Below are 25,682 nucleotides of genomic sequence, written 5' to 3'. Positions count from 1 at the left end.
AATACGCTGGCTAGTGCATACCGTGGAGTGGGATGCACTAGCCAGCGTATTGGTAAGTGTGCTAGGTACCAACTGATGAGCCCACCCTAGCACATGAGGGCGAAACGCTGGCAACCAAGAATGAGCTAGCTGGAAAATTTATAATGTCCAATAACGGACCATTTATATTGGTATTATAAATTTGCTCATTCAGGACAAATATTTCAGATTCCCTATGGGAATCAACATCTATATCATCTGATGGCCAAGCAGGCATCAATTTTTAGTGATGAGACAAAGTCTCTTAGTGCATTGGCACTGCCGGTGGCTCCAGTTAGCCTACGCAGTGGCCTCCACGGTATGCACTAGCCAGCGTATTGGTAAGTGTGCTAGGTACCAACTGATGAGCCCACCCTAGCACATGAGGGCGAAACGCTGGCAACCAAGAATGAGCTAGCTGGAAAATTTATAATGTCCAATAACGGACCATTTATATTGGTATTATAAATTTGCTCATTCAGGACAAATATTTCAGATTCCCTATGGGAATCAACATCTATATCATCTGATGGCCAAGCAGGCATCAATTTTTAGTGATGAGACAAAGTCTCTTAGTGCATTGGCACTGCCGGTGGCTCCAGTTAGCCTACGCAGTGGCCTCCACGGTATGCACTAGCCAGCGTATTGGTAAGTGTGCTAGGTACCAACTGATGAGCCCACCCTAGCACATGAGGGCGAAACGCTGGCAACCAAAAATGAGCTAGCTGGAAAATTTATAATGTCCAATAACGGACCATTTATATTGGTATTATAAATTTGCTCATTCAGGACAAATATTTCAGATTCCCTATGGGAATCAACATCTATATCATCTGATGGCCAAGCAGGCATCAATTTTTAGTGATGAGACAAAGTCTCTTAGTGCATTGGCACTGCCGGTGGCTCCAGTTAGCCTACGCAGTGGCCTCCACGGTATGCACTAGCCAGCGTATTGGTAAGTGTGCTAGGTACCAACTGATGAGCCCACCCTAGCACATGAGGGCGAAACGCTGGCAACCAAGAATGAGCTAGCTGGAAAATTTATAATGTCCAATAACGGACCATTTAAGCCAATATGGTTCGGTTTTCAACTTTGATCTTTAAATTCAAAAGATGGTTACTTGGTCAATTTTGAAATACATACAAGAGTATGAAGGTGTGTTTGGTAAAGCTGCAAGCCCTGTGCTAGTGCTACTAGACGAGATTCCAGAGGAGAAAAGGAATCTACAGTGCAATTTATAAATGGACAATTTATTCAGTGGTGCAGCGCTGTTCGTATGTCTGAGCTTTCTTGGATATTCTGCTATTGGGACTATAAGGGAAAATAGAAATCCTAAGGAATGCTTGATGACAAGCAAAGCTTGTTTTTCAAAAGAAGAACTGGGTTCATTTGGGATTGCTATGGAATTGAATGATGGCCACCTCCACGTAAGGTGGATGGACAATGCCGGTCATAATGCTGTATACATCACATGGTACCTAAGAAGTGGTTCCAGTGAAGAAATTTTGTAAGCATCTGAAACGAACAGTAATGGTTGAAAGACCTAAGTTGATTTCCAAATACAATTCTGGCATGGGCGGAACTTATACAATTGGACCAAACTGATTTTGATATAGATCCATCATACCGTATTCCGTCTGAAACACGGCAGTGTGACATAGATCCTAGGTATTATTGGGTCGGGATTCGAGGCAAGAAATGATACTGATCCCTGTTTACGTGGATGTGGAATGTAGTTATGTAAAATAGCTTGCTACTGTATACAAAATCCAGGAATCAGAACATACCACAATTAGACTTCAGGAGGAAAGACTGATCATCTTGTCCAGCACATTCCAGAATAGAAAAATAAGTGTGTGAACTATTCTTGTTCTTCTGTTGTCAGAACAATGTGCTAAAGTGTGAAGTTAGGCTCTGTATTGACCGCTCCCTTGCCATCCATAAAAAGCCTACCATTCTCTATCCCTGTGCCTAACACACATGTATTGAGAGCTGGCTTTTATCTGCTGGCACTCCGTAGTGTGTAACTGCATCTTAAGTTATTCATTTTCTTATTTTTGATTTTTTCAAATGTTCCAGTGAGTGTTTTGTTTTGACAGGCAACAAACAATACATATGCCCCTGTGTACTACAAACAAATACTTTTTCCTTTGTTCAATAATTCTATTTTTTAGCTGTGTTGTGAATAAAAGTGATATTCCATATTCTTACAACAAATTCTGTTTCATTAGTTTATTTTGGTCTCAAATATGCGGAAAATATAAATATGATAATTTCAGAAAAAAATTAATTCCGGCGCTAATGGGTTAACAGCTATTTCCACCTCTGGCATTGTAACATCATACTTTATTTCTGGATCATCCTCATTTACCATTACACTCTTCTGAATCATCTCACATTCAGGAGTTTATGAAAATAATCTTTCCAGCAATTGTTTTTTTGCTAGTGGCTTTACGTCGACCCAACAGAGATAGGTCTTATGGCAACGATGGGATAGGAAAGGCCTGGGAGTTGGAAGGAAGCGTCCGTGGCCTTAATTAAAGTACAGCCCCAGCATTTGCCTGGTGTGAAAATGGGAAACCACGGAAAACCATCTTCAGGGCTGTCGACAGTGGGATTCGAACCCACTATTTCCCAGATGCAAACTCACAGCCGCGCTCCCCTAACCGCACGGCCAGTCTGGTACCAATTTTTTATCCCCACTGGTTCCGTTAGTACAATTACACTCCCAACACTTGTTTTGTATAGATTTTTTCTTATTTTTATCAACCCACAGATAATCATTTTTCCATCACATCCTTTTCCAACTCTTGTGTGAATCTTTAAGAGTTATGAACTTCATATTGTTGGTCCGTATTGACCCGAGATAACATATAAAGAATGCACAGTAGATTTTTCCACCTATTCAATACTAAGTTGTATTTACAATATTTACATTACATGGGACTAGTTTCAACCCTACTCGGGGTCATCATCAGCCATATTAAAACATACACAAAATACAGTGGAACCTTGGATTGCGAGCATAATTCGTTCCGGCAACATGCTTCTAATCCAAAGCGCTCGCATATCAAAGCAAGTTTTCCCATAAGAAACAATTGAAACGTGGATGATTCGCCCACAACACAAAAATATTTATTTGCATACCATTTCTAAAAAAATCAAAATGCACTCTTCCTTACAACAGAATCATTGTTGGTGTGAGGGAGATGAGAGATGACATGAGAAGAGTTACTCTGTAGCACGAATTATACTAACAGAATCACTGGTATCTGTTGGCTCACTGGAACTGTTTTCTTTTCGTGCAACATTAACGAGGAACCTGTCCAGTGACTGTTGCTTTTGCCTCTTTTTGAGGATTTCACGAAAATGTAACATTGCATTGTCATTGAACTGATTCATCGCTTGCACTGCTACAGCCTTATTTGGGTGGTGTTTTTCTACAAAATTTTGCACCGTTTGCCAGATTTTGCACTTCTCCCGAATCTCAGTTGAAGTGAGAGATTCTATTGACTTTTCCTCCTCCTCCTCCCCGGACGAGATCTCCATAACCTCTTCCTTATGTTTGCAATGCAGGTCCGTCAGTTCGTTGGTGGTCAGTTCCTGGCTATGTTCTTCCACCAGCTCTTGAATGTCCACGTCATTCACCTCCAGCCCCATAGTCTTCCCTAAGGACACAATTTCATCGACAATCGGCGGCTAATTGTCACCAACAATCCCCTCAAAGTCACGTCCAAGAACACAGTCAGGCCAAAGCTTTCCCCAAGCGGAAGTGAGAGTTCTCTTGGTGACTCCATCCCAGGCTTTATTAATGATCTTCAGGCAGTTCACGATGGGGAAATGTTTTCTCCCAAACTCTCAGAGGGTAATGTTTGTTCCTTCGGTCACTTCGAAGCATCGCTCAAATAGTGCTTTGGTGTATAGCTTCTTGAAGTTCGAAATGACTTGCTGATCCATAGGCTGGAATAGTAGAGTAGTGTTAGGAGGAAGGAACTTAACCTTAACGAACTTGAATTCTTCCAGTAAGTCGGCCTCAAGGCCTGGAGGATGAGCAGGAGCATTGTCCATAATCAGCAAGACTTTGAGTGGCAGATTATTTTCTGAAAGGTATTTCTTCACTACAGGACCAAAGATCTCGTTCATCCATTCAACAAACGAACAGGGGAGGGGAAAACGTAGGCACACGTGACGCTCGTATTGCGGAACCTCACTCGCTTATCAAGTTACAATTTATTTAAAATGTTTGCTCGTCTTGCAAAACACTTGTAGACCAAGTTACTCGCATTCCGAGGTTTCATTGTATATGGCAAAATCCTAAAACATGTTTTCTAGCAGTAAGAGTCTTATGAAAAATATAATTTTACAATATGAAGTGTGGTTGCAATGTTGCTAATGAAAATGAAATATTACGTGTGATGTGGGCGAGTAATAATTAATACAAGTACATTCATTATTTGTTCCAGAATTCTTAGCATGTATAATGTACTTGTATTAATCATTACTCACCTACATCACACGTAATATTTCATTTTCATTTGCAACATTGCAACCACACTTCATATTGTAAAATTATTTTTTCATAAGACTCTTACTGCTAAAAAAGATGTTTTAGGATTTTGCCATATATTTTGTGTATGTTTTAATATGGTTGATGATGACTCCGAGTAGGGTTGAAACTAGTCCCATGTAATGTAAATATTGTAAATACAACTTAGTATTGAATAGTTGGAAAACTACTGTGCATTATTTATATGTTGTGTGAATCTCTCTCAACATTTTTTCTTTTCTTCATTTACCACCTTTCTAAACTTACTTTTAATTTCCTGATACTTAATCTTACTTCCCTCTTTCCTATCTCTATTTCACTCCTGCCATGCATTCTTCTTCTGTTTAACAACCTCCTTAACCTTTTCATTCCGTTATGGTGTCTCCTTTTCCTTCACTCTCGCCAAAGTTCTGTTACAAATCTTCTCTGGACAGCTTACAAACGTGTTTTTAATTTGGTCCATTCTTCTTCTACACTTTCTATTTCCGATATAGAGATGTGCCGTTTTAATTCCTCCCGAGTTCTTTTATCTTTTAATTTCCAGTTTTATTTTCTTCTATCTTATTTCTTTTACTCTCACAGTTTTACCTATTTTCAATTTTGCTACCACAACTCTGTTGTCTCCATCAGACGCCTCACCTGGTAGTGCTGTTACTCACATTAGGGCCTAATGGTTTAAGATTTATTTTCTCCATCAAAAAGTAATCAATAACTGTTTTTGTCCTTTCACCCCAGCCATACCTATTGATCTTCCTACTATTCTTCTTTCTAAAGCAAGTGTTACCACAATCATTCCATTTCTCTTATAAAAATCAACTTATCTTCCTCACTGTTTCTTTCTCCATATCCAAATCGACCAATCACTTCTTCTTAACCAATTCTGTTTCCCATGACTATCACTTCCACATCGGTGATTACTTCCTCGAGTGTCTCCAAGAATTCCTCTATATTTTCTTCACGGTTTCCAGCTTGGGGTGCATAAACGAGGATGAAATCTTTCACTACTTCATCTGTCCTCAGTCGCACCCTGATTATTCTATGACTAATGTGGTCTACCCTGTCCTCATTTTCATTCAGGATTTTGTTAATCACTCCTACTCCATTCTTTGCCTCACTTCCTCCACTCTAGCATAGAGTGTACCCTCTACTAGTGATGGACAGTCTCGAGACTAGCGCAGGCACTATTTCTCGTCAGAAATTTTGAGAGGTCTTGAGAGCGTTATGTGGTGAACAGAGTGTTGTAAGCTTACAGGTAGATGTAGCTGAATGTTGTTTGTGCCAAGTATGTGAATAACCAACCACGGGCCTTCAACCATTCCGTAAATACGAGTCAACAAGCGATTAGGGCGTTCATTTCTTTCATTTGTACCAAGATTATTTTTATGCAGTATAACATAATTATAAAATCACTTTGAGACTGGTGACCCCATCGTTAGAGCCCTGCGCAGATATACAAAATAACATCCACATCCGCGAATGGTTATCTGCGGATATTATAAATATTTGACTACAGTATATTACACCCAAGATAATGAAACGGATAGATCTGTTAACATAATATTATAGGCCTGACACCTGGCACCCGAACCTCTACAGTCACAGGTTTATGAGGGATCTCTTGCGACAACTACCCATGTACTGACCAGTCTTCCTTCCTTCCATCTACTAATTGCGGGCAGAAGCCAGTTAGGCTTAGGTCACATTTACGGCATTATGATCTCAAGGCTCTGCATATCACCGTTCTTCCATACCAATGTCAAGGGTCGCCTAACTACAAGCAAAAGTAAGAGTATACCTGAGTGAAACTCAATAAACATCATACATACATACATAATCATTATAGACTGTTATGCCTTTCAGCGTTTAGTCTGCAAGCCTCTGAGAATTTACTAAACGTCGCCACAATCCTCGATTTGCAACTAGTGTTCTGGCATCATTTAGTTCTATACCTCTTATCTTGAAATCGCTAGAAACCGAGTCTAACCATCGTTGTCTTGGCCTCCCTCTACCTCTCTTACCCTCCATAGCAGAGTCCATTATTCTCCTAGGTAACCTATCCTCCTCCATTCGTCTCACATGACCCCACCACCAAAGCCAGTTTATGCGTACAGCTTCATCCATCGAGTTCATTCCTAAATTAGCCTTTATCTCCTCATTCCGAGTACCCTCCTGCAATTGTTTCCACCTGTTTGTACCAGCAATCATTCTTGCCACTTTCATGTCTGTCACTTCTAACTTATGAATAAGATATCCTGAGTCCACCCAGCTTTCGCTCCCATAAAGCAAAGTTCGTCTGAAAACAGACCGATGTAAAGAAAGTTTCATCTGGGAGCTGACTTCCTTCTTACAGAATACTGCTGATCGCAACTGCGAGCTCACTGCATTAGCTTTACTACACCTTGATTCAATCTCACTTACTATATTACCATCCTGGGAGAACACACAACCTAAATACTTGAAATTATCGACCTGTTCTAGCTTTGTATCACCAATCTGACATTCAATTCTGTTGAATTCCTTACCTACTGACATCAATTTAGTCTTCGACAGGCTAATTTTCATATCATACTCATTGCACCTATTTTCAAGTTCCAAGATATTAGACTGAAGGCTTTCAGCACAGTTCGCCATTAAGACCAAGTCGTCAGCAGAGGCCAAACTGCTTACTACATTTCTACCTAACTGAATCCCTCCCTGCCATTTTATACCTTTCAGCAGATGATCCATGTAAACTACGAACAGGAAAGGTGAAAGATTACAGCTTTGTCTAACCCCTGTAAGTACCCTGAACCAAGAACTCATTCTACTATCAATTCTCACTGAAGCCCAATTGTCAACATACATACCTTTGATTGCTTTTAAAAATCTGCCTTTAATTCCATAGTCCCCCAGTATGGCGAACATGTTTCCCCTTGGTACCCTGTCATATGCTTTCTCTAGATCTACGAAACATAAACACAACTGCCTATTCCTCTCGTAGCATTTTTCAATTACCTGGCGCATACTGAAAATCTGATCCTGACAGATCTGAAACCACACTGGTTTTCATCCAACTTCTTCTCAACGACTGATCGCACCCTCCCTTCCAAGATGCCAGTGAATACTTTGCCTGGTATACTAATCAATGAGATACCTCAATAGTTGTTGCAATCCTTCCTGTTCCCTTGCTTATAGATAGGTGCAATTACTGCTTTTGTCCAATCTGAAGGTACCTTACCAACACTCCACGCTAATTTTACTACTCTATGAAGCCATTACATCCCTGCCTTCCCACTATACTTCACCATTTCAGGTCAAATTTCATCTATTCCTGCTGCTTTATGACAATGGAGTTTATTTACCGTCCTTTCCACTTCCTCAAGCGTAATTTCACCAACATCATTTTCCTCCTTCCCATGAGCTTGGCTATTCGCAACACCACTAGGATGATTTCCTTTTACATTGAGAAGATGTTCAAAATATTCCCTCCACCTCTCCAGTGATTCCCTGGGATCTACTATGAGTTCACCTGAATTACTCAAAACACTGTTAATTTCCTTTTTCCCTTCCTTCCTATGATTCTTTATTACTGTCCAGAAAGGTTTCCCTGCAGCTTGACGTAGCCTTTCCAGGTTATTACCAAAATCTTCCCAGGACTTCTTTTTTGATTCAACAACTATTTGTTTCGCTCTGTTTCTTTCATCTACGTACAAATCCCTGTCTGCTTCGGCCCCTGTTTGGAGCCATTTCTGATAAGCCTTCTTTTTACGTTTACAGACTGCTCTCACTTCATCATTCCACCAAGATGTTCGTCTTTTCCCATCTTTACACACAGTTGTTCCTAGGCATTCCCTTGCTGTTTCTACTACAGCATCCCTGTATGCCACCCATTCACTTTCTATACCCTGAACCTGGTTACTGTCTACTGTTCGAAACTTCTCACTAATCATATCCATGTACTTCTGTCTGATTTCCTCGTCCTGGAGATTTTCTACTCTTATTTGTTTGCAGACAGATTTCACTTTCTCTAGCCTAGGCCTAGAGATACTTAGTTCACTACAGATCAGATAGTGGTCTGTATCATGGGAAAATCCGCGAAAAACTCGTACATTCCTAACAGATTTCCTGAATTCAAAGTCTCTTAAGATATAGTCTATTATGGATCTGGTACCCCTAGCCTCCCATGTGTAGCGGTGAATAGCCTTATGCTTGAAGAATGTATTCGTAACAGCTAAACCCATACTAGCACAGAAGTCCCGCAAACGCTTCCCATTCCCATTAGCTTCCATATCTTCCCCACATTCACCAATCACCCTTTCGTATCCTTCAGTTTTATTCCCAACTCTTGCACTGAAATTGCCCATCAGCACTATTCTATCCTTGCTGCTGACCCTGACCACGATGTCACTCAATGATTCATGAAACTTGTCAACTTCATCCTCATCTGCACCCTCACATGGTGAATACACGGACACTATTCTTGTCCTAATTCCTCCAACTCACAAAGCTACCTACATCATTCGCTCATTTACGTCCCTATCAGAAAAAAATGTTGCGTGCAATGGTATTCCTGATAAAGAGCCCTACCCCAGACTCTGCCCTTCCCTTTCTAACACCCGTCAAGTACACTTTATAATCTCCTATCTCTTCCTCGTTATCTCCCCTTACCCGAATATCTCTTACTCCTAGCACATCCAGATGCATCCTCTTTGCTGACTCAGCCAGTTCTACCTTCTTTCTTCCATAAGCCCCATTAATATAGATAGCTCCCTATCGAATTCCATTTCGTTCGCAAAGTTGTTTCCAAGGAGTCCCTCGCCTGTCAAATGGGAGTGGGACTCCATTACTCCCATAGGTCCGAGGCTTGCTTAAAATGTTCTGAGCTCGGTAAATTCATGAAGCAGGATGCTACCCTACTTGCACATAGTCCAAGTGAGGATCTCTCCTCTAACGGGTTATGGACCACCGGTGAATTGTATAGTCCTAGCCGCCTGAGCACAAGGAAGTCCATGACTCAGAATATGTCCGAGATGCCCACTCCTATTCCATAGCAACTGGTATCCCGACTCTCAGGACCACTTACTAGGCCACTCAGCCGTTGCCCATGGTTCACGAACTAGGACGTGACTACAGTAACCCACAAACATGAACCATAAACATTATTTAGAAATAATCAGCAAAATTACCCACACTGGCTTACAGTTTGTATCCGCCAAGACACTAACTTCGCGGATATCCACATCCGTGCAGGGCTCTACCCATTGTACTAATAGTCTATATATGATACATTCATTACATCCTTGACCCGGTCAGACTGGAAAACAGGTTGTAGGTTTTCATTTTCATAACATAATTATAATAACTGTATGCAGTGGTAAGTACATGAATGAGTAGACTAAGTATAGAAACTGACAGCTACTGTAGGTACCCTTAACTGGATACTAGAGGCATGCATTATTCTAACTCGAGACTTGGCAACATGCGCCTTGCTGCATAGCAGTCACCATTACGCATGAGTGGAACGTGTAATCCAAAATGCCTGAGTTTGCTCCAATTCTTTCCACAGGTAGGTGTACATTGTTATCAGACCCCACATTCAATATCATATAACCACTGCTTGTGTTTACCGATATTTTGGTGACGAAGGAAATAATTCCTTACAATGTTATAGAGTATTTGCGTTATAATTAGGTACTTCTGTATATGACGGTGCAATGCGTAACTGTGTCTAATTTTACGCAATAACTTTTAGACGATGTCCGAAATGCAACGTAAGTTGTGGATGTCTATTATTTTTGAAGAGATGCCACATAGCATAGCCAGCTGTGTTGTTTGTTTAAAAGAAGTAAAATACATCGGCAGAAATACTTCTAGGATGATCCAGCACTTAAAAGCACATCATATCAATGAAGTGAAATCGTCACAGAACACCTCCAGTCCAGTCTGCATCACAAGAAGCTACCCTGTCGACAACAGTTGCGAGGTGTCCAGGTAGGTGTACATCTTATCCACAGTTATTCACAAATTATAAGGGTTATTCAGCTAAGATGTCCACCTGAAATACCTTGTGAACTGTTTAAGATGATATTCTGTTTTCACATTCGTTAATGGTATTAAGGGGCTCTTAGTTCAATATGCATACTTTCCTAGGCTCTTGACAAAATTTATCGACACACATGTTTCCATATGAGAACTGCTGATGATATACTATCAAGATTACACTCGTAGTTACTGAAATGTCGCAGAGCACAGGAGAATCAGTCTCAAGAGCGTTGCCCATCATCCCTGTCTAAAGAAATAGAGCAAACTCAGGCATTTTAGATTACACATTCCACTCATGTGTAATGGCGGTTGCACATGCAGCAAAGCAAATTTTGCCCCATCTTACGTTCGAATAAGACACGCCTCAAGTATCCAGGTAGGTGTACATCCTATATACAGTTATTTACAAATTATACAGCATTATTCAGCTAAGATGTCTTCCTCAAGTAAGTCGTGAAGAGTTCAAGACTGGCATTCTGTTTTCACTTTTGTTAATGGTATTAAGGTGTTCAGAATTGAACATACAGTACTTTTTCAGGCTTTTGACAAAATTTATCACCTCAAGACGTTTTCATATGAGAACATTATTTCACACAAAAATTGCTTATGATGAACTATCAAGCTTACACTTTGAATTACTGGGACGTTGCACAGATCACAGTACAGGTGAATCGGTCTTGAAATTCCTGCGAGAGTCTCGAGAGAGAGCGTTGCCCATCACTATTCTCCACTCATCCTCTTCCAATCCCTTTCCCCTCCACTTGACCACACTCAGAATCCATCATTGCAACATTCTCTTTTTTCATAAAATCAGTCAACTGTTCCGATTTTGCTGACAGGGTCATAACGTTTATTACTCCCATCTTCATAATATTAATTCCTGGTTGCCCGCTTATCACAGCTCTCCCAGCACACGAACTGTGCGTTGCTTGCGGAATCCAGAGTTCTGAGACCTGAGGGAGGAAGCGAGTGCCTTGCATGGAAGACAGAGACCCATACTAAGCCCATGAGCAGTGATGGCGGCTTCAGCTTCGTAAAAAAAAAAACCTGTTCAAGACTGACTGCATGCAGAACAGATGGATGTTCAAAGAGAGGGCTGTATACTTGATCGGTGGGCTATATGGGTGAGAAGTGGAGACATTACACAGCCTCCAACTGGGTGCCACTTATGAGGAAATTGTGCAAGCGCTCGATGGGCACTATGGTGACCACCACCGTGCAGCAGTCTACCATGTTCAGCTTAGAAAGGGGACCGAACATGACAATGAGATGCTGCAGGAATTCACCGCCGAGATCGAGCAACTAGCCCCTGACGATCTGGACGGTCAACCTCAGGATCACACCCAGTGCGAAGCAGCATATACTTTAATCAAATGTAATCGTGACTTCAAGATTTTGAAATTATGATAATTTGAAGTTTTCTCCAGATACTTTTAGGGGCATCATAAGTCCCATATTAAGGGTGTTTATATGTGCACTGATATAATGATGATACGTTTATTTACGATTGCCTGTTCTCATATTTGGCTGAAGTTGACATTCACCAGCGTCGAAACTAGTTCCAAGTAAATGTTATAACTTGTTTAGTTTAATATTAATATTGAAAAGGTGGATTTTAAATTTTACTTATTTGTTATTCTCGCTTCAATACGGACTTAACCCTCCAGTGCTCGCGCACTGAGAGAACTGGAGGTCAAATGAAGCCGATTATAAACACTTTCTACAATATAACAAAGGGGGCCGTAGACGTAGGATGTGCATGTATCACTAAAAGGTGTGCGTACTATACATGAAAGAATGGGGCAATATTTTACCCCGCGCGAGCAATGGTGTGAGAAAACTCTGCGCGAGTACTGGAGGGTTAAAAATGAAATTCTTAAATTTAAATGTGTAGTAAGTGAACTCATTTCACCGTTGGTTTTGACGAGTCACTGAATAAAGTTTCTCAGATGGGCCGAATGGATCTTGTAGTTCGTTGTTCCAATCCTGATATTAATGAGGTATTGGTAACTCTACCTCCTCAGATTTGTTAAATGGCTTTTTGCGAGCACTGCAAGGAATCAATCTAAAAAAACTCTTACAAATTTCAATGGATGGTCCAAATGTTAATAAAAAGTTCCTTCACTATATCAGATGCTCCTATTTCGGTGAACATTGGATCTTGTGGCTTGCATACTGTACACAATTCATATAAAATGTCAGTAAAAGAAACCCAGTGGAATATTGCAGTTTCTTCATGCTCTTCACTTCTTTTTTTTTTCCTATGTTCCTGCAAGGCATGCTGACTATACACATTATTCAGGTTCAAACGTATTTCCTTTCAAACATTGTGCTATAAAATAGCTTGAAAATTCGAAAGTCATTAAGCGTGCTATAGATATCCTACCTAATGTTGACAAATATGTGGAAGGAACAGAGACAAGAAAATCCCAAACTGTAACAGCTTCAAAATAGTATCAACTTCACTTAAAGATAAGCTTCTTAAGGCTAAGTTGTCATTTTATTATCACTTGTTGGAGATTTGAATCAGACAGATCTTCCATTTGCACCACTCCTGCACGAATCTCTCATTGCAACAATGAAAAATGGGTATTACTTCAGCTCGGCTGTCATCTTATTTGCAATGTTATATTAAGTGGAAATTAATGAAATCTTACTTGGAGAGCATCTCAGAGGAGAGATGTGTTCATTTCGATGTCCAGGAACCCACCATCCCGTCCGAAGAAGTATATTTACTTTTATAACCTAATGAAGATTCTTACACGCCATTTTCATTTCTGAAGTAGCTACTTGCATTCCTATTGGCCAATGTGAAGTGGCACATGATCTCGTTCCCATGAATAATGTTAATCATAATCCGTTACCAACCTCGACCATTGGTCTTGTCCAGGTCCTATCCTAACCGTCCGCACGGCAAGAACCAGTCCAGACTAATCGTGTTTCCACACTAAACTAAAGGCCTAGGGCAGCTTCACGGCTTCTAACAATATGTAAAACTCTTCTGTTATATTACATATATTACATATTGTTAGACCAATACGTCAATCCCAATTACAATCTAAATGAAATTACAGAAAAAACGAACACTATTTTCATTAAAGACATCCCCGCCTTAAAAAAAAGACTATCTAAAAATAATCAATAAACAGAACATAACACGCGCCATAGCACCGTCGAACAACACGCCCAGCTCCACCCCTACCCACACAACAGCAACTCTCCCTACCCCTCTATCCACTCCTCTCGCAGCAGCAGACACAAACCTAAAGAAAACGCGTAGAAGAACACGCCAAGCTTTCAGATCCAACGCAACTCAGCCATGAATGCAATAGTAAGTACACATTCACATTAACACACACATATAGGCATTCCTTCACCTTATAACTCTCTACTCTCACTTTATTTTTGTCTTCCACAGATAAATATATATCAGCACACAATTATAGATGAGGAAGCAGCCACCACTACAACTCCGCATCTAGAAATACTTACGGATGACCAAGACCACATCTTCTTCCAATACTCAAAGATAATATTCCACTCACAGCTGCACATACGTACCTCTGTCTATATAATTTGGATTTTGTTAACAATAGAAGCTTTTCACCACACATATAAGTGGAGACATCATTTTAATAAACAATAAGACTTCCTAATGAGAACAAAACATTGCCTATGAACGCAAGCACTGAATTATTTATAACATTGGACTCAAAACGAGAATGAAGATACATGCAAGACACATACTTCAATTCCATGAAATGTTTTATATCCATTATTTTAAAGGATTTTAACATGTACTGTGTATTTTAATGTGTTTAATGTATTTGTAATTTAGATTTAAGCTTAAGTTAGGTTTCATAGACAAATTCTAGTCCTGAAGGAGATAGCTTTATACCCAAGTACCTGAATGCCAAAATTATAATGTATAATCATTTTACACTTAATATGCCCAATTTGGACATGATGCTTCCCTATTACTTCTCCCTTTAGAAAAGGCAATACCAACTAATGCTTGACACATATGTAAAGGTATTCATGTTCAGCTGATGATGACTGTTTAAAGTCGAAACTGGACCCGTCAGCTAATTCTTACAATAAAATTGTATTGATAAGGGGGAACCTCTTCTTGTCTATACATAAGATACTGACAGCATCTTGTGTGCGTCTTTGTGGATATGTTAACTGGCGACCGTGACAGGAATCTTAGAATCTACTGGAATCGAAAATGAAGGCCGACCAGAGGACCGTGATGACGTTTAAACAGTTAATTTCCTTGGCTAAAAACACTGAGCAGAACATCGAGGCCCAGTTCGGAAAACTCAAGGGAAACATCAAGGCCCAGTTTGGAAAAATCTAGGAGAAAATCGGGACCCTGTTCAAGACCGGATTGACGTCAGAAGAGGGAGCCGAATACCCGATTGTAGGACTTCGTGGGCTGGAGATGGAAGTACGACACAGCCCGCAGCCATGTTCGACCTGCAAGGAAGTTGTGGGAGAATTCAGCGGGCGCGGCAGTGTCCACAAACCGAGAGCCAACTACCGAATTCAGCTGCAGGAGAGGACTCAGCGCACCAATAGAACGCCGTGGGTATTTGATGCCGAGACCGAACAACCAGACGACGTACGGTGAATGGGCCGTACCAGTATGACATCGAGAGCAAGGCGCTCGACAGCTGCAGTAAGCTCCACGGCAACGTGAACTGTCCAGGGAGGATGTTCAGCGTGGAGCAGAACTATGGGGAGGCTCAGGCGCTGTCCCAGGATATGGACGCAGTGATGGCAATGGCACAGCCAGTGAGACTCCCTGTAGGTGACGGAGAACCAATGAGGTCCAAATCAACAACCTCCAAACGAGGGTGCCACCTGACAGAACACAAAGGTACGAATGAGGGGAAAGCCAGCGGAGCTTCGAATTCCACGTGAGGACCTGTGGATCACCATCACCAAGAACGATGACACCGTCGACCGAACCCGATGGAATCGCCGGGCTGTGAACTGTGGACTTCGACAGCGCCAACAGGAGGGCTGTGTGACTGAGTTAGTCTGTGGACAGTTAAATGGTGAGGACAAAGAGAATGTGACAAAGTGTGGAAATTGTATCACGATATAGGGGGGCTATTTGACGAAAGTGCGATAAATGGATATAACTTGAAAACAATATTCACTCACCCAAGGTCTTTTTGTTTGTGACAGCAGTGATTAAGGTTATGTGTGCGTTTAATTTGTAAGTAGATGTGAATAAAATAATTGCTCCAACTGACAGCATCTTGTGTGCATCTTTGTGGATATGTTATGACGATTACCACTATGAAGTCTTTGCTGTAAGAGTTCTTTATGCATGCATTGCCATACTGATACAGGGTAATGACGAGTGCATTACTAGCTAATTCACGTTCCCGATGAGTGGTTGGTGGAAGATGCCACAGTGTTCTTTTGTAAGTAACACTGGATTATTCCTCTTCGAGGAAATGCACACTTTGTGTAGTGTTTTATAGGTAATCTGGAGATAATGTGTTGTTGGGCACAGAGCGGATGATTGCTAGATGAATTTGTAGGCCAGGTGTTCAGTGCTTGGTGGTTGTTTTTTAATATATTTTTATTTTTTATATTTTTTATTGATTGGACATGGCATTTGTCTTGCATCTAGTCCACAGAAATTGTTTAAATTACATGGTGAAGTTGTTTGTGTGACTGGGTTTGTTTTAAATGCAGTAATAACCTGGGATAAATAGATTCAACGATGATGATGCTATTGTGCTTATGTATATTAATTAAGAAAGGACAGTCTTCTTATCTGTAGGATATCGTGAATCATCAAAAGGGGGGTAGCAGCCTTTCGGAAGTTGCAAAGGCGGCAGTCTAGATAACTGACTGATATGACCTTGTAATAATACTCAACATGGCTTAGGTGTGCTAATACTGCTACACGGCTGAAAGCAACGGCAAACTACAGCCGTAACTAACTCCCGAGGACATTCAGCTCTCTCTGTATGAATGATGTACTGATGATGGCTTCCTCCCAGGTAAAATATTCCAGAGGTAAACTAGTCCCCCATTCGGATCTCTGGTTGGGGACTACACGAGAGGGGCGATCATCAGGAAGATGGATACTGACATTCTGCGAGTCGGAGCGTGGAATGTTAGAAGTTTGAATCATTGTGGTAGATTAAAGAATCTGAAAAGGGAGATGGATAGACTAAAGTTAGATGTAGTTGGTATAAGTGAAGTACGTTGGCAGGAAAAACAGGATTTTTGGTCAGGTGACTACCGAATTATCAACACAAAATCAAACAGGGGAAATGCAGGAGTTGGTTTAATAATAAGAAAATAGGGCAGTGGGTAAGCTACTACGACCAGCATATTAAAAGAATTATTGTCGTCAAGACAGACACCAAACCAATGCCCACCAAAATAGTGCAGGTCTATATGCATACTAGTTATGCTGAAGAAATCAAAAGAGTAGATGAAGAGATAGAAGATTTAATACAATATGTAAAAGGTGATGAGAATCCAATTGTGATGGGAGACTGGAATGCAGAGGTAGGCCAAGGAAGAGAAGGTAATACAGTAGAAGAATTCGGATTGGGACAAAGGAATGAAAGAGGAAGTCGGCTGGTTGAATTCTGCACTGGTCATAATTTAGTCCTTGCCAATACTTGGTTCAAACACCACAAACGATGGCTGTATACGTGGACGAGACCTGGAGACACTGGAAGGTATCAAATAGACTGCATTATGATTAGGCAGAGATTCAGAAACCAGGTGTTGGATTGCAAAACTTTCCCAGGAGCAGACGTGGACTCTGACCACAACTTATTGGTCATGAAATGCCATCTGAAGCTGAAGAAATTGAAGAAAGGAAAGAATGCAAAAAGATGGGATGTAGACAAGCTGAAAGAAAAAGAGTGTGAGAGATTGTTTCAAGGAACATGTTGCACAAGGACTAAATAAAAAGGCTGAAGGAAACATAATAGAGGAAGAGTGGATAGTCATGAAAAATGAAGTCAGTAGGGCTGCTGAAGAAATGTTAGGAAGGAAGAAAATATCAACTAAGAATCAATGGATAACTCAGGAGATACTAGACCTGATTGATGAACGACAAAAATACAAGAATGCTAGAAATGAAGAGGGCAGAAAAGAATACAGACGATTAAATAATGAAGTGGATACAAAGTGCAAGGTAGCTAAGGAAGAATGGCTGAAGGAAAAGTGCAAGGATGTCGAAGGTTGTATGGTTCTAGGAAAGGTAGATGCTGCATACAGGAAAATCAAGGAAACCTTTGGAGAAAGGAAATCTAGGTGTATGAATATTAAGAGCTCAGATGGAAAGCCACTTCTAGGGAAAGGAGACAAAGCAAAATGATGGCAGGAACATATCCAACAGTTGTATCAAGGTAAAGATGTAGATAATTTGGTTCTGGAACAAGAAGAGGCCGTTGATGCTGATGAAATGGGAGACCCAATTTTGAGGTCAGAGTTTGACAGAGCTGTGAGCGACCTAAATAGGAACAAGGCACCTGGAATTGATGACATTCCCTCTGAATTACTGACTGTCTTAGGAGAAACCAGCATGGCAAGGTTATTCCATTTAGTATGTAAGATGTATGAGACAGGAGAAGTCCCATCTGATTTTTGGCAGAATGTTGTTATACCTAAGCCCAAGAAAGCCGGTGCTGACAGGTGTGAAAACTACCGCACCATTAGTTTAGTATCTCATGCCTGCAAAATTTTAACACGTATTATTTACAGAAGAATGGAAAAACAAGTTGAAGCTGAGTTGGGAGAAGATCAATTTGGCTTCAAAAGAAATGTAGGAACACGTGAAGCAATCCTGACTTTATGTCTGATCTTACTTAGAGGATCGAATCAAGAAGGACAAACCCATGTACATGGCATTCGTAGATCTAGAACAGGCATCCGATAATGTTGATTGGACCAAGCTATTTACGATTCTGAAAGTGATTGGGATCAGATACTGAGAACGAAAAATTATCTACAATCTTTATAAAAATCAGTCTGCAGTAATAAGAATCGAGGGCCTTGAAAAAGAAGCAGCAATCCAGAAAGGAGTGAAACAAGGCTGCAGTTTGTCCCCCCTCCTTTTCAATGTTTACATAGAATAGGCAGTAAAGGAAATCAAAGAGGAATTTGGAAAGGGAATCACAGTCCAAGGAGAGGAAATCAAAACCTTGAGATTTGCCGATGATATTGATATTTTATCTGAGACTGCAGAAGATCTTGAGAAGCTGCTGAATGGTATGGACGAAGTCTTGGGTAAGGAGTACAAGATGAAAATAAATAAGGTCAAAACAAAAGTAATGGAGTGCAGTCGAACGAAGGCAGGTGATGCAGAAAATATTAAATTTGGGAATTAAGTCTTAATGGAAGTAAATTAATATTGTTACTTGGGTAGTAAAATAACTAGCAATGGCAGAAGTAAGGAGGACATAAAATGCAGATTAGCACAAGCAAGGAAGAGCTTTCTTAAGAAGAGAAATTTGCTCAATTCAAACATTGATATCGGAATTAGAAAGATGTTTTTGAAGACTTTCGTGTGGAGCGTGGCATTGTATGGAAGTGAAACATGGACGATAACTAGCTCAGAAAGAAAGAGAATAGAAGCTTTTGAAATGTGGTGTTACAGAAGAATGCTGAAGGTGAGATGGATAGATCGGATCACGAATAAAGAGATAATGAATCGAATTGGCGAGAGAAGATCGATTTGGCTAAATTTGACGAGAAGAAGAGATAGAATGACAGGACACATCTTAAGACACCCAGGACTTGTTCATTTGGTTTTTGAAGGAAGTGTAGGTGGTAAGAACAGTAGGGGTAGACCAAGGTATGAATATGACAGGCAGATTAGAGCAGGTGTAGGATGCAATAGTTACGTAGAAATGAAAAGGTTAGCACAGGATAGGGTGGCATGGAAGCTGCATCAAACCAGTCTATGGACTGATGACTCAAACAACAACAACAACAACAACAACAAATGGGCTCCATGATGCTGATATCCATCAAAGGCTGGTGCTTATCGGGGAGCATAATTTATGGGGGGCATTGATAACAGCCCTGAGGAAGGAGGCAGTGAAGGAACTAAATCACCATCACTGAGGATTCAAGCCATAAAGAGTGAATATCTCCTGGAGGCTTGCCCAGTAACAGGAGAGCGATTCATGAAACAGCCACGATCACCCCCTGGAACTACGGCCTCTTTGGTCTTAGATGTTAAATAAGTAATTTTCAAGTATTCAGCTCGTAACAGGTTTGAATAGGGGCTAGACGGCATTACACGTATATTAATTTTCCGAGTAGCTGTTAGCTTCCATTTGGGATATGTTGGGTTTGAACCCCAGCATCAACAGCCTCAAGATGGTTTCCAATTTTCACAACAGACTGTACCTTGAGACCAGAGTCACTTCCTTCTCAGGGCTAGCCTTTTCTTACCCAATCGTTGCCAAAAAAACCTCATGTGAATTGGTAAGCTGTTAAATGACTAGGTTAAAAAGTTTTCATTTCTCCAAAGCTCCTTGACGTACAATGTTGAAATTTCATATGAAGATTGTTCTTTTTTTTTTTTGCTAGGGGCTTTACGTCGCACCAACACAGATAGGTCTTATGGCGACGATGGGACAGGAAAGGCCTAGGAGTTGGAAGGAAGCGGCCGTGGCCTGGTGTGAAAATGGGAAACCACGGAAAACCATCTTCAGGGCTGCCAATAGTGGGATTCGAACCTACTATCTCCCGGATGATTGTTCTTTTGTGTACCAGATGTGTTAAATGAGAAAGGATTTCATAACATTCTACCTCAAAGGGGGTTAAACAGTGATAAGCCCTTAAAACCAGATAATCATTCTTCTGTCTGTTCAACATACAAAGTTGAAATGTCACACTATGTTTGTTCATTTAAGCCTTAGATTTTAAATGAGAAATGGTTTTAAAACATAACTGTACAGCATGGACTCCAGTGGACTTATAGAAGTTCTCAAGTGTATATGGAGAGAGAAAAAAAAAATGCCCCAGGGATGGGAAAAGGGGATTATAATACAGTACCAACATTCAAGAAAGGAGATAAGAAGATGAGTGGTAGTTACTGAGGAATCACCATCATCTGCATGTTGCCAAGATAATGGAAAGGATATTGGAAAGAAAAATTAGAGAAAAGGTGGAAAGTCAGTTATAAGAAGAACAGTTTAGATTCAGAAGTGGAACGTCAACTGTGGATCCCATTTTCATATTGAGAGATCATGGAAAAGAGTTGGGAATATGGGAAGGATATAGTAATGGCTCTTATAGACTTAGAAAAAGCATCCCCATAACACAAACTTGGGAAAGCCTGACACACAGGGACATTGGCAAGGAGATAATAACAATGAAAAAAGCAATATATATGATAACTGTTCCAGCTGAGTGAAGAAAACAGTGAGTAGATCAAAATGGTTTGGAATTCACAATGGTATAAACAAGGCAGTGTGTTACCTACAATTCTGTTCATAACGGTGATGGATGACATAGTAAATGCTGCAAGGGAAGGTGATATAGAGGAAGAAATGAACGTAATGTTGTTTGCGGATGATGATGTGATCTGCGGAGAAAATCAGGAGGTACAACAATAGCTGAATATACTGAACAGAAGGATTTAACAATGGGGACTGAGAATTAACATGGAGAAGAGCAAGACAATGGTGATGAGTATAGTAAGATAAGAAAAATGAGCATTCAAAACTTAAGATAAGGAACTGGAAATAGTAGAACACTTTAAATACTTGGGAAGTGAACGGATAGAAAATGGCCGACTAGATACGGAAATCTGTAGGAGGATACAAATAGGGAGTGCCTTTTACCACCAGGTACGGAGGTTAATATGGAATAAAGATGTGGTACCAATGAAGGCTAAGGAAGTAATGTACAAGGGATATTACTTACTTGTAATGACACATGCAGCAGAAATCTTGACAATGACTCAAAAGAGATGAGAGTAGAGTACAGGCAGACGAAACAAAATTCCTGGGGAGTATGGTACAGAAGACAAGGAGGGATACCGTGAGAAATGAAGACATACGAAAAGAGCTAAATCTGCACATCCTAAACGACAAAGTGGAATAGAACAGATTGAGATGGTCTGGTCATGTAAAGTGGATGAATTAAGAAAGACTGTCAAGACAAGCACCACAAAAGAAATTAAATGGGTGTAGAGAGCTTGGAACAAGATGTTTTTAGTGAAATATATTCATTCTCCAAAAGAATTTCATGTAGCAGTGTGATGTTAAAATTCTTCATAGTTGTCCTTGTTTCCAAGGATTTATAAAAACAACACCATAGAAACAAAACAAAAAAGGCAGGGTTTAGAAATTCAACCCCTGCGAGGAGTAAAAAGGGGTTACAACGTGACAATCAAAATTATTCATTCCAACAAAACCATCTGACACATGGAGTGGTCAATTCGCATCATGGTTTCACTCGTTTGCCAATAATTTATTAAGCAATTAGTCTTGAAATTCAAACCTCAGGGTGTTAGAAAAGGGTTACACACACAAAATTACGCTATAGGCAAGCGCAACTTTGCTGAAAGAGGTATTTTATTACCAGAATTACATTGCAACACGTGCTAAAAAAATAAAAATAAAAATTTTTTTTTAAAAAATCAGCCTTAAGATCAAAACTACATAAAACAGAATATGCATGGACCCATGAGGTCATACACCACACTGACAATTTGTTCTGCATTTGGGTGACCTGCACATGGTTTTTTCTTCCCGCCATTGCGTCAAAGGATGGACAGTAGCTACCAATGCCCTTTGTAACTTACAAGTCGTGAGGATTGTACAACTGGAAAAATGCGGAGGCTAGGAGAAATGTAAACAAGAACAGCCTGGGTGTTCAGCTTCTACAACCTGCTGAATAATTATTTAAGGTATAACTTCCTAACCCAGTGAGCAAAACAAAACTTAGAGATCCAATGTGGTATAACTCGGACGTCACGTAGCACTCACCAGGCTTGCCAACATCAGCGTGCAAGGAAAAGTGTATGAGGGCGCAAGACCCCATGTTAGAGCCACAAAACAGCCCACAGGCCTCTAATATGCTGTGACAATACTATTGGTCAGGTCTGGTTAGGTCCGTCTAATGACAAAACCAATGGTGTGGAGTGGTTAGGTTAGACTAGTGACAAAACCAGGTCTGGATCGGTTGGGTCAGGCTAGTGACAAAACCATTGTTCTGGATTGGTTAGGTCCAGCTAGTAACAAAACTATTGGTCTGTATTGGTTAGGTTTGGCTAGTGTTGACAAGACCATTGGGCTGGGGCAAGCAAAGTTAGAGCCACGAATGCGGCCAACAGGCCTACAGTATCACGACAAAAAGCGACTCAACACACGCCCCATGGCAATGTACTTTTACTGAATGTGGAATGCACACACACACGCCCCATGGCAATGTACTTTTACTGAATGTGGAATGCGCAATGTGCTTGGACACGATGCAAGCTCTACTGAAGACAACACAAAACTGGGCTGGCAGATAGGAACGCAGCAAATGGTCGCTATTACGCTGGAAGGATCTCTCCTCCTACTACTTACTGTACATCATTTTCATATGCTTTTTCTCTTTCCTAATTATGCCCACTGGGTACGGAAGCGTCACCTTATTTAGTTCTTTTCCTGGTTGAACCATGTTGTTTTATGTACCTTCCGTACAGTCTGCCGACGCTTTAAATACATTGTAGTATTGATAGGCAAGGCGACTGAAACACCCCTACCCGATCTGAGGTAATCAGTCTCCTCAGGCAGCAAAAATAAACTACAAGAGTAGTAGTTGTGCCGCACCTTTAAATAGCCTCCTGTCCCTCTGGCTTACGGGTGGGGGGGCCTGCTGAAACATCTGGAACATGTGCATCACTTCGCAGGTAGCTGGGAGGTACTGTTGCTGTTACATAACTTCAAGGTCAGCCAGAGAGAGAGGCCGTGAACACAAACACCCAATCCCTCAGCTGGGAGTAGAACACAGGGCCGACTGAACTCAAGGCCAGTACGCTGACCATTCAGCCAAAGAGCTGGACACAATAACCTATAAAATGAGATGACAGGCTCAACCGATGTACAAAGTGCAACAGTATTTCTACATTATGTTGTAAATAGGAAGAAAATTAAATTTCAACAAGTTCTAATTACATATTTCACTCAATCATATACTGTATGTTCAACGAATTCTTTCCTCAAAGCTTTTAGTAACAATAAAATATCTCAAATACTGCAAAAGTATTCCTGCAAAGGTATTCTGTGTCAATTTGATCACAATTTATTGCATGAATGAAAATAATAAGGTAACACTTTACAGCCAAACAGGAGGGGAGGGAAGACAAAGCTTTGCACATACACGTAGTTATAAAGTGCACCGCGTGAGGGTTAGGCCTAGTACCACGGCTCATAGTCGTAATTACAGCACGACCGGTATCAAGGTGCTAACACCACAAAGTGCACTTATCCTCAACGATACAACACCAATTTTATCTCCTAGAATGCATAGGCCTATTATGACTGTAGTTGACTCCCAGACTCATTCTCTAAGCCACCAACCATTCTAAGCTCCATAGCTACTAGCTCATGCTTAAACCCTTAAAACAATTTTCATTCTGCTAGTTAGCAACAACAATAATGCTTTTAATCTTGATACGTTTCCCGTATTTTTCACTTTGACATTGCGAATCGTACCCAATACAGTAAGTTACAAAAAAATTTTATTTACAGTAATATCACTTACTTGCTGTAGCGAACCATTGGGGCACATACTGTCACCATACGGCCCGAGTCGAAAAGGTCTAAAATATCATATGCCATAACGAAGACTGACAGACACCAAACAGAAAAAAGAAATTACTTGTTTTCCATATACATCACGTCACACATAAACATTCATTGTCTCACACAAAACCGAACAGGCTGTATTACTACGCTGTTTACTACTTATTTTCCTTAATCCCCACGCTGGGTTACGATGAAGTCTTCAAGCTCAACTGTCAAACCACGAACAAACAAGCGAAGTGAACATCCTTCTCAACATCCAGTGTGCACTCGCAAGATGTGAAAGGTATTCCGACCATTAACCTAAACCTCCATACTAGGTTATATTATTATTTTACCACACGCATAAGTAGGGTTTCTTAGATGATAGACAAGCTTTTTTCTGCTACTTAATAATTTAAAGGGCTTCGCTGATCGGTTTTACCCAATCACTGATTGTGACATACAACGCAAAAGATGCAACAGACAAAAGTACTGTAAAGTCTTCCCGCTAAAGTGTCAAACTTCTTCTTCTACATCTTGATATTTGATTGGGCTCGGTATTTAACTAACACCAAATACAGTAGAGACAATACGCGACACATACGGATTTCGCCTTGTTAAAATGGGAGACAATTCGACGGTTGCGCTCCTAGTGACTTGACCTGAACAAATCGCGCTGAATTCAAATATCAATGGAAATGTATATACGGAAATGGATAAATAAATTACATCTAGAAAGAAAGTATTATTGAGATATTAACTTCGAAGTTGCTAAATCAATTCTGGATAAATGAATGAAGAATTATTTAAAAGGTTATTATTCAAAGACTGAAATTAGACACATAAACAAGATATGAAATGGGCTGCTGTGAAATGGCATGATCTTTCATTTATGCATTACTTTTTTAGCTTTAGCATTCCTGCCTGAACTTTTACGGTTGGATTTGTTTTTTCTCATTTAAAAAACATTGTATGATCACATTAAGACACTTGTCAATAAAAATATCTGCACATTCCTTACACACATGATACAATGTATTAACATTTAAAAGCTGGACAATTCACCTCTTAACATGAAGCCTACTAACAGAAAGAAAATCTATAAAATTCCGGCTTTAATCTGAGAAGAGGGATTAAAGAAAGAAAAGAAAAGTATGAAAACGTTGTCGATAGTGATGCTTTGAGGAATATTTACGTACAATTGGAGTAAAAATGTAACATACCCTTGGCTGTATAGTAGAGGATTTTTAAAGTCGCTGGCCTGGAAATGATCTGAACAGATCTTATAATTCTTATATAAGCGTAACGTCCG

General features: G+C 40.3%; 1 protein-coding gene across 1 annotated transcript in view; it reads right to left on the bottom strand.

Moving 5' to 3' along the window:
* The window catches only part of Dus4 (Dihydrouridine synthase 4), a 111,142-nt gene extending 86,253 nt beyond the window's left edge, over positions 1-24,889 (bottom strand). Inside the window, exon 1 of the mRNA XM_067138938.2 lies at positions 24,348-24,889. Coding sequence (XP_066995039.1) covers positions 24,348-24,424 — 77 coding nt within the window. The 5' untranslated portion in view covers positions 24,425-24,889. The remainder of the gene's footprint in view (positions 1-24,347) is intronic.
* Between the last annotated feature and the right edge of the window lie 793 nt (positions 24,890-25,682).

Source organism: Anabrus simplex, chromosome 2, assembly GCF_040414725.1.
Source record: "Anabrus simplex isolate iqAnaSimp1 chromosome 2, ASM4041472v1, whole genome shotgun sequence".
Taxonomy (NCBI): domain Eukaryota; kingdom Metazoa; phylum Arthropoda; class Insecta; order Orthoptera; family Tettigoniidae; genus Anabrus; species Anabrus simplex.
This window is presented reverse-complemented; position numbering and strand designations above follow the sequence as displayed.